The following is a 13,642-nucleotide window of genomic DNA, read 5'->3' as shown; positions in this document are numbered from 1 at the left end:
CATTTTACAAATAAGGAAACTAAGGCACAGAGAGGTTAAATAATTTGCCCAAGGTCACACAGCTAGTAAATGGTGGATCTAGGACTCAAAGTGAGGCAGTTTGACTCCAGAGCCTCCCTTTTAACCAGTATGTTATATTGCTTATATGGATCTATATAAATTTCTACTTAGAGGATGGTAAAACATTATAATATTTTTGCATGAGCACAGTTGTATAAGCTACAAATAAAGTCTTTCTCAGTTGTATTTCTTTTATCTCAAAACTGTTTTATTCATGTAAATTTTGTGTCTTCTAACACTGTCCAGAGGCTTCTGCTTGGATGTGTTTATGAATATTTCATAATCAAGTACATGTACTACTCCTTAAGCTATTTATTTCTAAATTGTAATAAAAAATATGTACTAGAATAGTTTGTAGAAGTTTCTGTGTATTTAACAAATTGAATCTAGCCTAGTGATGAGCTGGACAGAATCAGGAGGGATCCAGTGTATGTCTATTAGACTTATTATGAATGCCACCAAGAATTTCAGCTCTTTCATTTCCCAATTGGTATTTTTCAGGTGAATCTTTGTAGTCCCTATTTGTTACTGAGAAGAGCAGTACTGGCTTGTTTACGTCAGCTTGTACAGAGAGAAGCAGCTGAAGTTTCAGAACATGCTGTTATGCTTGCTAAGGATAGCAGAGAAGAGTTGACTCTAGGTAATTCTTTTTGTCAACGTTATCTCCAGCTCAAATGATTTTTTTAATAAAATTTTTAAGTTCTTTTATTTATTTTGAGAGGGAGGGCTCCTGAGTGGGGAAGGGGCAGAGAGAGAGGGAAAGAGAGAATGAGAAGCAGGCCCCACACCAACACAGAGCCCGACATGAGGCTCATTTTCACAAACTGGAAGATAACAACCTGAGCCGAAATCAAGAGTCAGGTGCTCAAGGGTCAGACACTCAACTGACTGAGCCCCCCAGGCACCCCAGATAGTTTTTTTTAGTGTTTATTTATTTTTGAGAGAGAGAGCACAAGCAGGGGGTGGATGGTGCACAGAGAGAAGTCAGGGGTGGGGGGGGAGTGGACAGAGGATCTGAACCAGGCTCTGCACTGACCAGCAAGTGCGACACTGGGTTCAAGGTCATGAACCATGAGATCATGACCTGAGCCATAGCTGAATGCTCAACCAACAGAGTCACCCAGTCGTATCTCAAATGATTGTTTTAATTTTAAGTCTTCATTTAAACATGAATTTTTAAAATGAAATTTAAAAGTTAATATATAATGTCTTAAACCTGCTACAAGAGACAGTTACTAACAATTACTGCCATTCCCAACCAGTGATGTTACTGGTTTAGAAAAATTGTTTTCAAACTTAGGTCCCCAAACTAGCAATATCCACCTCACCAAGAACTTGTTAGAAATGCAAATTATCGGGCCCCATCCAAAATCTGCTTAACCAGAAATCTGGGAGTAAAGCCCAGCAATCTGTTTTCTATGTTTTTGCAATCCCTGTTAATGCATATTGAAATTTGAGAGCCACTCAAATTTTAGAGCAAGTTTTTTCACAACAATCCATTGAAGTTGGATTTAGCCCTTAAATAATTTACCATATGTGCCTTTCTTCCTCCAAAATCTCATTTAATAAAATTTATCATAGATAAGTCTTCTTTAGGTGGAAGGGTTTTTAGCCCCTTCTTTATTTTAGAACTGAATTAAAGGATTTCTTAGTTGGTTAGATTTAAGTCTGTATGTCTTTATTTTAAAATTATGTGAGTAACCCAAATATACATATAAATTCATACAACCTCCAAAAATAGTAATGGTAATATCTTACTCTTTTATGCATATAGTTTCCAGAGTGCTGTCACACTTTGAGAAAGTCTCAGGCTTCACAAAGCTTTCCAATATCTAAAGCTCTCAGATCAGTGTGTTTTACTGTCATGCTGTGCTCCTTAGTTTGTTATTAGACTGACTTTAACTGTTTGACTTGAGTTCATCAACATTGCTGAACTAGTATGGTAGCCACCCAAACAGGTGGCAGACCTCATTTGAAAACAATTGGTTACTTACCTTAACCAGAGAAATTTTAATCTTCTAACCATGTGAGATATTCTGCCTAAGTGACCTTCAGTTTATATTTACCACTGAAATTATCTGCATCTTTTGCTTTAGGCTTTTATTGCATAAATATGCTTGTATATGTTCCCAGAATTCTTGAATTAGCTATAGGAGTAAAATACAGTAAAGAACTCATTATATATTTCCTTTTTAAAATTTTGTGATTTTGGGGGCGCCTGGGTGGCTCAGTCGGTTAAGCGGTCGACTTCAGCTCGGGTCATGATTTCGCGGTCCGCGAGTTTGAGCCCCGCGTCGGGCTCTGCACTGACAGCTCAGAGCCTGGTGTCTGTTTCAGATTCTGTGTCTCCCTCTCTCTGACCCTCCTTCATTCCTGCTCTGTCTCTCTCTGTCTCAAAAATAAATAAACGTTAAAAAAAAATTTTTTTTTAAGTTTTGTGATTTTTCAAATGGAAAAAGTTCAAAGAAATGTGCAGTGAACACATATATTCACCTACTTAGCATCTTTATGGCATTCATTTTATATAACTTTCTCTCTTTCCATACTTACACAGATGCATATCTTTTGCCAGACCGTCTGAAAGCAGACTGCAGACATCATGACAGCTCACTCCTAATACATACATTTTCCTTCATGACCACACATCATTTCTGTACTTAATAAAATTAACATTGATAAAGTAGCCATCATAGAATATGCAGTTCTCACACAAATTTCCCCAGTTATCCAAAAAATGTTCTTTATGACTCCTTACTACCCTCCCTTACCACCACCCAAATTTAGGATCCAGCCATGATTCACATATTACATTGTTTGTTCTGTGTCTTTAGACTCCTAATCTGAAACATTCCTACTGATTCCTGCTGAAGTATAGTTGACACACAGTGTTAATTTGTTTCAAATGTACAGCATTGTGTTCCCACAAGTTTCAGTAAACATTATGCTATGTTCACAAGTGTAGCTACCATCTGTCACCATACCACACTATTATAGTACCACTGACTTATATTCCCTATGCTATACCTTTTATTCCTCTGATGTCTCCCTCTAGTCTTTAAAAGATAATTTCTCTTACAAAATAGTATAATAGTAGCATTATCTTTAGAATCTAAATGCTTTCATAAATTCTAGATAAGTTCAGGTTGCCTGGGTGGCTCAGTTGGTCAAGCGTCTGACTCTTGATTTCAGTTCAGGTCATGATCTCACAGTTCATGGAATTGAGCCCCATGTCAGTCAGCACAGATCCTGCTTGGGATTCTTCTCTCCCTCTCTCAACTGTAAAATAAATAAATGAATAAATAAATAAATACATACATACATACATACATAAATACATGCTAGATAAGTTAAATCTTCAAGAGAAAATTTATTCTTTTGGCATTTCCAGAATTAGAGGAAATGGATGCTAGACGAGGCTTATGTTTCTCCTTTGAGGTGCTTTATTACTTTGCAGTGAGAATATTTGCATGTAGTATTTTAATAACTCCAGAATGTGTGTACTTCTCATATGGCAGTTTTGTTTTCTGTATTACTTAGATCATCGATTTTCTTCTTGTCAGATGCTAACATCAGAGAAGTGGGCCTTGAAGGGGCATTATTGACCTTACTAGACAAAGAGACAGATCAGAAGTTATGCAATGATATCAAAGAGACTTTAAATCATATGCTTACATCTATGGCAGTGGATAAGCTCTCCTTCTGGTTAAAGCTTTGTAAAGATGTACTTGCTGCATCTGCTGGTGAGTATTGGTGGTTACCAGTTGAAATAAAATTGAAAGTGAAAATGTTCTATAAAATTGTTTGCCACTGACAATTTTGTCTGAGTATTTGGATTGTAATTGCTTGTTGCATTTTTCAAGTGAAAATTCTAGTGTTTAACAAACTGAGGGTTGATGGGGGGGTGGGAGGGAGGGGATGGTGGGTGATGGGTATTGAGGAGGACACCTTTTGGGATGAGCACTGGGTGTTGTATGGAAACCAATTTGACAATAAATTTCATATATTGAAAAAAAAAAGAAAATTCTAGTGTTTAAGTCTAACACTTAGGCCTGTGGGTTTTAGTATTCTTCTGATTGTCGTTTATGACTTCCCTGTCTAAAACAAACTAAAAAGTAGGGTTATTTGTACTATACAATGGATGACCTGACTTACAGTAGCCCCATCGTTTGTTTTCATGCATATAATAGTTGAGGGATTGCATCAAATCAACTTAATAGAAAAATCATCAAAAGTTACAACATTCTGAGCAAGCAAGTTTCTCTATACTTAATAATGTTGATTTCAAACAGGGTTAAAAAATACTGTTATTTACCTAATGTATTTGTGAGTATAAGATAATGGTTAATGAGAATGTGTATTAGAGTCTTTCAAATTTGTATCTTTGGAGTAAGAGAGAAAATAAATGAAAGGAAGAAAAGAGACAAATCAGTTCTCTTCCAGGTACTGTACATACTTTATCTGATTTAATCCTTTAACCATCCAGTGAGTAGGAAGTTAATATTCCATTTTGCACAAGAGAAAACAAGGTTTGGAAAGGTTAGGGAATATGTCCAAAGACATACACAGGTAGATTCAGACTTTACCCTGCATGACTTTAAAATCCAGCTTTCCATGGGGCACCTGGGTGGCTCACTCGGTTAAGCATCTGACTTAGGCTGAGGTCATGATCTCACAGTTCGTGGGTTCGAGCCCCACATTGGGCTCTGTGCTCACAGCTCAGAACCTGGAGCCTGCTTTGGATTCTTTGTCTCCCTCTCTTTCTGCTTCTACTTATGCTCTGCTCTCAAAAACCTTCCTAAACAAAAGCAAAATGAACTATTGGGACTTCATCAAGACAAAAACTTCTGCACAGCCAAGGGAACAATCAACAAAACTAAAAGGCAACCTATGGAATGAGAGATATTCGCAAATGACATATCTGATAAAGGATTAGTATCCAAAATCTATAAGAGTTTTTAAAACTCACGATCCAAAAAACAAATAATCCAGTGAAAAAAAAGGGCAGAAAACATGAATAGACATTTTTCCAAGAAGACATACAGAGGGCTTACAGACACATGAAAAGATGCTCAACGTCACTCATCCTCAGGGAAATACAAATCAAAACTATGTTGAAATACCACCTCACACCTGTCAGAAGGGCTAAAATTAACACCACAGGAAACAACCGATGTTGGCAAAGATGCAGAGAAAGGGGGAACCCTCTTACACTGTTGGTGGGAATGCAAACTGATACAGTCACTCTGGAAAACAGTATGGAGATTCCTCAGAAAATTAAAAATAGAGCTGTCCTACCATCCAGCAATTGCACTAATAGGTATTTATCCAAAAGATAGAAAAATACTGATTCAAAGGGGCACATGCACCCCAATGTTTATAGCAGCACTATCAACAATAGCCAAATTATGGAAAGAGCCCAAATATCCATGAATGGATAAAAAAGATGTGGTGTATGTACACAGTGGAATATTACTCAGCCATCAAAAAGAATGAAATCTTGGGGCACATGGGTGGCTCAGTCAGTTAAGTGTCTAACTTTTGATTTTGGCTCAGGTCATAGTCTCATGTGAGTTTGAGCCCCATGTCAGGCTCTGTGCTGACAATGCGAAACCTGCTTGGGATTCTCCTTCTCTCCCTCTGTTTCTGCCCCTCCCCCACTCGTGCTCTCTCTGTCTCAAAAAAAAAAAAAAAAAAAAAGAATGAAATCTTGCCATTTGCGGTGACATGGATGGAACTAGACTGTTAAACTAAGTGAAATAAGTCAGTCAGAGAAAGACCAGTACCTTATGATTTCAGTCATATGTGGAATTTAAGGAACAAAAAGAGGGAAATAAACCATGAGACTCTTAACTATGGAGAACAAACTGAGGATTAATGGAGGGAGGTGTGGGGGAGATGGGCTAGGTGGGTGATGGGTAGTAAGGAATGCACTTGTGAGGAGTACTAAGTGTCGTGTGTAAGTGATGAATCCCTGAATTCTCCTCCTGAAACCAATGTTACACTATATGTTAAACTAGAATTTAAATAAAAACTTTAAAAAAATAATAGTAAAATTCAGCTTCCTACTATATTTCAGTAGCTCTTAAACTCAGTTACTCAAGCTTTATAATTTAATGTATTATCTGAATTATGTTGAAGAAAGGCATCATTTTTTAAACTTTGTTTTACATTCTCCACTGTCTCCCTTGATTCTTATTGCTCCTCTTCTCTTCCATTGATTTATATCTGTTCTTTCAGTTACTATGCTTTATATGTTTCCCTTTGTTGAGGCTCTTCTATCCCACCACTTGAGAACTTACAAGAACTTCTCCTTTGGAAGAAAATCTGTATGTGCGTAGATAAACAGGTTGATTACACTTTTCTGGTATCTCACCTATTTCTGGTATCTCCCAGAGCTTTGTGCTCGGTTTTCTTTTACCATTTGTTCTTTATCCTTTGTAGTTTGGCTTTATCCTTTCTTATTAAGAAAACACATAGGGCGCCTGGGTGGTTCCGTAGATTGGGCATCTGACTTCGGCTCAGATCATGATCTCACAGTTCATGGGTTCATGCGCCATATTAGGTTAGGTGCTGATGGTTAGGAGCATGGAGCCTGCTTCAGATTCTGTGTCTCCCTCTCTCTCTGCCCCTCCCTCACTTGTGTGCTGTCTCTGTCTCAAAAATAAACATTAAAAAAAATTTTTTTTAAACAAAAAATGAAAACACACATTTCAGTCTGTTGACTTATTACCTTAGTCTTAAGACAGGACTTTGCTATAATTTTGTGACATCTTTGCTTTCATAACACACTCAAGAAATGTTGACATACAAGATAATTTAAGGGGCCCTGGGTGGCTTAGTCGGTTAAGCATCTGACCCTTGATTTCGGCTCAGGTCATGATCTCACAGTCAGGAGATCAAGCTCCTTGTCAGGCTCTATGCTGGCTGTGGAGCCTGCTTAAGATTCTCTCCCTCTGTCTCCCACTGTCCCTTTCCTGCTTGCATGTGCACTCTTTCTCAAAAAATAAAAACAATTTATTTAAAAAAAATTTTTTTTAACATTTATTTTTGAGAGACAGGCACAAGTGGGGGAGGGGCAGAAAGCGAGAGAAGGAGACACGGAATTCAAAGTAGTCTCTAGGCTCCGAGCTGTGAGCCCGACACGGGGTTTGAACCCACGAACCATGACATCATGACCTGAGCTGAAGTCGGACACTTAACCAAGTGAGCCACCCAAGCGCCCCAAAAAGTAAAAAAAAGTTTAAAGAAGATATTTTAAGGGAAAAAAGGTTGGTCTCTTTTATAGCCTAGTTCAATTTGAAGTTGAGTTAAACAGAGTTAATAAGTTAACAGTTAATATAAGGAAGAAATAATTCATTCCTCACTGCTCAGGCCATTGGGAAAATATGAGACTATAAATGACAGAAATGAGCCTATCTTAAGAAAAATATTTTCAGATGTGTTTAGTAGGTTCAGGAACCTTCTTAAATCTGTTCAAAGCCCTAGTGTTAAAACAGTCTCCCTAGTGCAATCCCTCATACTCTGGATATGAGAGAATTTTGAGCCTCCTTAAGCATAACTGTCTACATACAGGGGACTGATGATTATCCTAGTATTTAGTATCATGTCTATAGTATCACGTTTAGTTTGTTAACTTTCAATATAATTGGAACAACTTTGTCATTTTGACCTGGAACAGTTCTTACAGCATTTCTTTGGATACCACTGCTGCCTGTAGTTACTAGATATGATTATATTACACTGTTGAAGGTTTATAAGCAACAATTCTAGTCTCAATTTGAAGTCATAAATATGTCTTCCATTTGATTGTAATTACATGTATTCTCCCTTGATAAAAGATTTTACAACTGTAACTTGTGTGGATACAATGCAAGAAGAGGAAGGAGATAAAGGGGATGATGCCTCAGTTCTGACCACCAGAAATGATGACAAATCCTATCCCTTTACCAATCCCCGATGGGCCACTAGAGTCTTTGCTGCCGAATGTGTCTGTAGGATAATTAACCAGTGTGAGAATGCACACAGCGCACATTTTGACATTGCTTTAGCACAAGAAATGAAAAAAAGGGATTCAAGAAGTAAGTGACATAATAATGAAGAGACCAAAGCATATACATAGAAATGTTGTCTGCCTATGTTTTTAATATTAATTTAAGAAGTAAAACTAGAAAGAAAGTAGTTTGTATTGTTCCAAATCAGTTATGAAACTGACTATAATATTTATATAAGCTAAAAGTTAAGCATAGTTCTAATGTTTTAACACATTTTTAATGATTAAGCTTCTTAAATAGTCATTTACTTATGTTTAATGGGCATGTGCATGAGTTAAGTTTATAATCATGTTCTTGGAAAGTAGTTTGTGCACTATTAGCTAGCTCCGAAAATTTATTTTCTGAATTATAACCTATAGTAATTTTGCTTATAGATTATTTTGGTTTCATAAATATTACCCAGAAAACGTTTGAGCGTATCACATTGTAAAGTAAACCTGCTTGCAAGATCATTTCCCCCTTTTTTTGTTCAGTTTTATTGTCTGTACCTAAAGGGATCTGTGTGTGTATTATGGTTTGGTGTCTAATTTTCAAAATTCACTTAAGCACATTATGTTCAAAGACACAGTGCACATATCTAAAAGCCATGGATATATTTTTTACCAGACAAAAGAATTATATAGCAAAATGTTGCTATTGTCAGTGTGGGAGTACGAATTAGGTATCTGTGTTTTAATGATTTTTCAAGCAAGCATTTATTGAGTGATAAGCACCATGCTAGACCAATAGGTATAAAATTAGTATATCAGAGATGTTTTTAGTAATTCCTTTGTTCCCAATTAAAATTGTAATTGGCACTTGCTAAGATGAGTTGGTTTCTTTATTGTGACCCATAACATTCTTAAAATTAGTCCCAGATATATTTTAGGTAGAATTTAGTTGTACCCCTGAACATTTTATTGTTGGAATATTATTAAAGGATTGTCCTGTGTCCTGTAGAATTATTATACTGAAGAATGTATTGTAGGAATGAAAGGAATTCTCATTTATAATTTTATAGCTACAAATATTTTTTAATATTCCCGTTATTTGTATGTGTGCCAAGACATAGAAAAATAAGATAATCTAGTCCAAATAAAGAACCACATAAAACTGTTTTTCAAAAGAAATGTTAAGTCTTTTAGCTTCAACTTGGCACAAAGAGAAAAATTAGCTGCCTAATTCGTCAACACCCAAAGTTTCCTAAATATCTTCTAAAATGCTTTTATTGAAAAGTCCGAACAAAGTTTTTATTGATAGTACTACTAATACTCTTTTAAAGGATGCTAATTTTGCCTTTGGTTTTTGAATAGCTGTGTAATTGTTTGCTTTGGGAGTTTATTGCTGTGATTGTTTGCAGGAGCCTAGTAACTCCATCTTTAAAGTCTATGTTTAACAAACAGTAAAACAAAACAGTAAATCAAATCAGAGGTATTTAAAAGAAAGTCTAGAAAAGTCTGTGCAATCAAAGGGAGAAGAAATGATTACTTAACATAAATCTTAGTTCCAGCATATGCTTTTTCTTGATAAGACTTTTTTAATCTTGTAGATGACTTTTTGGTGCTACATCTTGCCGACTTAATTCGCATGGCCTTTATGGCTGCCACAGATCATAGTGACCAGCTCCGTCTTTCTGGCCTTGAAACACTGTTAGTTGTTATTCGGCGATTTGCAGCTATTCCAGAACCAGAGTTTCCAGGTCATGTGATCCTGGAACAGTATCAAGCCAATGTAAGCACTTTCTGTTAGAGAATTTTATTTTTTAACACCTTGGATAAAAAGTCTGTGAAAGTAATTACTACTTTTTTTTTACATAATGAGTATATGTCTCTGCTAATATGTCACCAATATATAATCAGCATATAGAAAATGTGTATGTTTGAAGAAGAAATCTCCGAAGTAAAAGCAAAGTGGTACATAAACAGGTCTTTTATAACAGTAAAGGTTAATAGTCAAAACCTGCTAGGTAATGTGGGGGAATAAAGTACTCTGCTAATTAAATTCTTTACAAAATACCTGAATATTCCTAAGATATGCTAAATCATTACTAAATATTCCATTTAGGCTACATGCTTGTCACTCCTGGAATAGATGAGTGTTCTGTCACACACATTACATGTAATCCTCCAGCAACATTTATCCTTCCCTACCTCTCATGATTCAGAGACAGCTTTTGTGGATTAGCATTTAGGGAGCCAGGAACAGTTTACCAGTTGACTAGCTGTCTCCATCACATCTTCCTAGCAGGAAATGCCCATGTATGTTCCAGGAGAAAGCAAAAGGAAGGGACTCGAGTTATATAGAACTGTCATATTAGAATGAAATATTACAATTCACTGTAAGGGGAGCTCTGTTATATTCTTAGCCCTCAAAATTGCAAATGAGTGGCACCTGGCTGGCTCAATGGGTAGAGCATGGGACTCTCAATCTCAGGGTCATGAGTTCGAGCCCCATGTTGGGCATAGAGCTTGTTTTAAAAAATTGCAATGATAGAAATATAATTACAGCTCACTTAAACTGAAGAGGAAAATTATTTTCAAGAATCGCAGTTGGCTCTGTTGTCTTGTACACCAGCTTTATTCTCAAGTTTGCTCTCTCCAAGTTGTATCAAAATGGCTCTCTCTTAGCACCCAGTCTTTTTTTTTTTTTCTTAAATTTATTTATTTTGAGAGAGTCAGAGTGCAGATGGGGGAGGGGCAGAGAGAGAAGGAGACAGAATCCCAAGTAGGCCCTACACTGCCAGCACATAGCCTGACTCAGGGCTCCACGACCTGAGCTGAAACCAAGAGTCAGACGCTTAACTGACTGAGCCGTCCAGGTGCTCCACGCACCCATTCTTAAAAAGAGACCATGCTTCTGTCCCAGTATTCCCAGCAAACGTCTTCAAGGAGAGCTTTCATTACCCCTGGTTGGATCCCTGGAGTCACCAGTGCTCTCATCTCCATAGCAACAACAGGAGATAAGAGAAGGTTACTCGAAGGAAAATTGAGGTGCTTTTATCTAAAAATAGATATAGTGGACAGGCAGAAAGAAACAGGTGTCCAGAATACCTATTGTAAACAATTTAAAAATATTAAAGAGATGAAGAGTTTGCGCTATCTTACTTATTGATGCTTGGTATTTCCTATCATTTGTTGCCAGGTAGGAGCGGCACTTAGGCCAGCCTTCGCCTCAGAGACACCACCTGATGTCACTGCCAAAGCATGTCAGGTAAATGGTTAAAAAGACAGAACTTAAAAAGTAAAAACCTCTCTTAGCACAGGGTATCTTAGAATACTTTAGATTTGTATTTCAAGTGAGATCGAACATTTTTTCATGTATCTAAGAGCCATTATAATCTACAGTTTTAAAGTTGCTTTTCTGGGAGTGATTGTCAGACTTTCAATATCCAGCCCTAAAGCAGAACTGACTTGAATTATTTCTAAACATAATGGAATAAACTAACTTTAGTCCATTCTTTCAACTTTCTTTTTTTTTTTTTTTTTTTTTTAATTTTTTTTTTAACGTTTATTTATTTTTGAGACAGAGAGAGACACAGCATGAATGGGGGAGGGGCAGAGAGAGAGGGAGACACAGAATCGGAAGCAGGCTCCAGGCTCTGAGCCATCAGCCCAGAGCCCGACGCGGGGCTCGAACTCACGGACCGTGAGATCGTGACCTGGGCTGAAGTCGGACGCTTAACCGACTGAGCCACCCAGGCGCCCCACAACTTTCTTTTATTCACTTGTATTCACTTGTATTTGAGTACCTTGAATATTCAGAGAACTGTATTAAATGTTGTATGAGGTCTCTATTATCACTTCATTGTATTCTTGCTGTAAGTCATTAAAATCTTTTGTTAAATGAGACAGGAAGTAAATAAATAGATGGAAGGGGAAAAATTAGTTTTTTCTAGAAAAAGAAAAATACTGTGATCCAGGAAAACCTCTGATAATTGAGCAAATTGTTTGCATTGGAGAATTATTAATGATGTTTTGTTTTAAAACATTTTTAGTATCTCATTTTCAAAATAACCAAAATTTTCATTGGGGTTTTAAATGTTAAGTTCTTTATCTTTCAGCAGTTATCTTAATTAACCACACAATCTCTGCTTTTAAAAGAGTAAGAAGAAATAATCAAGATTGAATTTTTTTTTAATGTTTTATTTATTTTTGAGAGAGAGAGAGAGAGAGAGAGAGACAGAGTGAGCAGGGGAGGGGCAGAGGAAGAGAGAGAGGAACAGAGGATCCCAAGCAGGCTCTGCATAGAGAGTGCAGATGTGGGGCTCAAACCATGAATCACGAGATCATGACCCAGGCTGAAGTTGAACGTTCAACCAACTGAGCCACCCAGGTGCTCCAATCAAGATTGAAGATTTAATTCAAATGTTAATCCAAACATTTATTAAAGTGGTACCTTTTGTGTCTGCATTTCTCCATATTAATAACACCTGAAACTCTCTGATTTATATACTAACCAGCACTGGTTTCCTTGCTTCAACCTTAGACTTCATTCCCTTTTACAATGCTGGCTTTTGACTTGCATTATCAGCCACATCCTTTGGGTTTCCTGATAGCAAGATGATTTCATTGTCTAGATTCCTGAGATATAGGTGAGCTCTGCTGAACTTACAAGGGAGGTATTTATAATTTTTAAATGTAACTTAATTTTCTTAAAAACCAGGTTTGCAGTGCCTGGATAGCAAGTGGAGTTGTGAGTGACCTTAATGATCTCCGAAGAGTTCATCAGTTGCTTGTTTCATCATTAACAAAAATACAGGCTGGAAAAGAAGCTCTGAGTCACTTATATAATGAAAGTGCTTCTACCATGGAGATCTTAGCTGTGCTGAAAGCCTGGGCAGAGGTTAGTGTGCTTCTCCATTTATAACTGGAATTTTAGAAGTTGTTAATAAACACCGTAGGCTATAAATTGAAATTGACTGTTTAAAACACAATAAGTCCATTTTTAAGGTTAAGAAAAGATGTTCAACATGAGATTTTTTTATATATTAATTGACTTTTTAGCCAAGCATTCTAAAATATCTTTTATTGCCTGTTATCTGCTACTTTAGGCAGGGGCAGCCATGAGCTGCAAGGACTTTATAATAACCAGTGGAAATCAACTTTTATTGACATCTGAATTTTGGAAGTGTGGGTTTGCTTGTATGTTATATCAATTCTGTACATACTTCACTGTTTTTTTAGAGCTCTTTCACAGAATAGCTTTTAATTATTAAATAACAGTCATTTTCTTTTCCAAAATTAGTGAAATCTTATAGGAAAATGTTTAACTTTATTTACTGTTCTAATCAGGAAGAAAGATAAATAATTTTTAGGTTTACTACGAAAATGAGCACATATGAAAGTAGATGGAATAATATAATGCGCTCATGTATACACATCATTGGGGTTTCAGCAGTTCCCAAGCTTGGCCAGCCTCAGTTCATATATCATCTTAATGAAGGTATATAGTCTCAGATTGCAACTGAGAGAATTAACCAATATGTAAAAAAACATTTCCTCCATTAGAGCAAATTAAAACCTGAAGATTGGAGTCCATGTATTTTTGTCATT

The 13,642-nt window shown here is 36.6% G+C and overlaps 1 protein-coding gene and 1 non-coding gene across 5 annotated transcripts in view; both read left to right on the top strand.

Annotated features, from left to right (window-relative positions):
- Positions 1-13,642, top strand: part of HEATR5A (HEAT repeat containing 5A) — a 121,684-nt gene that overhangs the window by 79,193 nt on the left and 28,849 nt on the right. For all 4 annotated transcript variants that reach the window (XM_042942914.1, XM_042942913.1, XM_042942912.1 and 1 more), the window contains 6 exons: positions 562-700; positions 3,621-3,800; positions 7,899-8,138; positions 9,640-9,821; positions 11,232-11,300; positions 12,753-12,932. In XM_042942914.1, the coding sequence (XP_042798848.1) occupies positions 562-700; positions 3,621-3,800; positions 7,899-8,138; positions 9,640-9,821; positions 11,232-11,300; positions 12,753-12,932 (990 nt within the window). The remainder of the gene's footprint in view (positions 1-561; positions 701-3,620; positions 3,801-7,898; positions 8,139-9,639; positions 9,822-11,231; positions 11,301-12,752; positions 12,933-13,642) is intronic.
- Positions 10,480-10,552, top strand: TRNAE-CUC. Its single transcript has one exon. It is a non-coding gene; the product is annotated as a tRNA-Glu (tRNA).

This window comes from Panthera leo, chromosome B3 (genome assembly GCF_018350215.1).
Source record: "Panthera leo isolate Ple1 chromosome B3, P.leo_Ple1_pat1.1, whole genome shotgun sequence".
Classification (NCBI taxonomy): Eukaryota; Metazoa; Chordata; class Mammalia; order Carnivora; family Felidae; genus Panthera; species Panthera leo.
The sequence above is the reverse complement of the archived record's forward strand: the minus strand, read 5'-3'. Positions and strand labels throughout refer to the sequence as shown.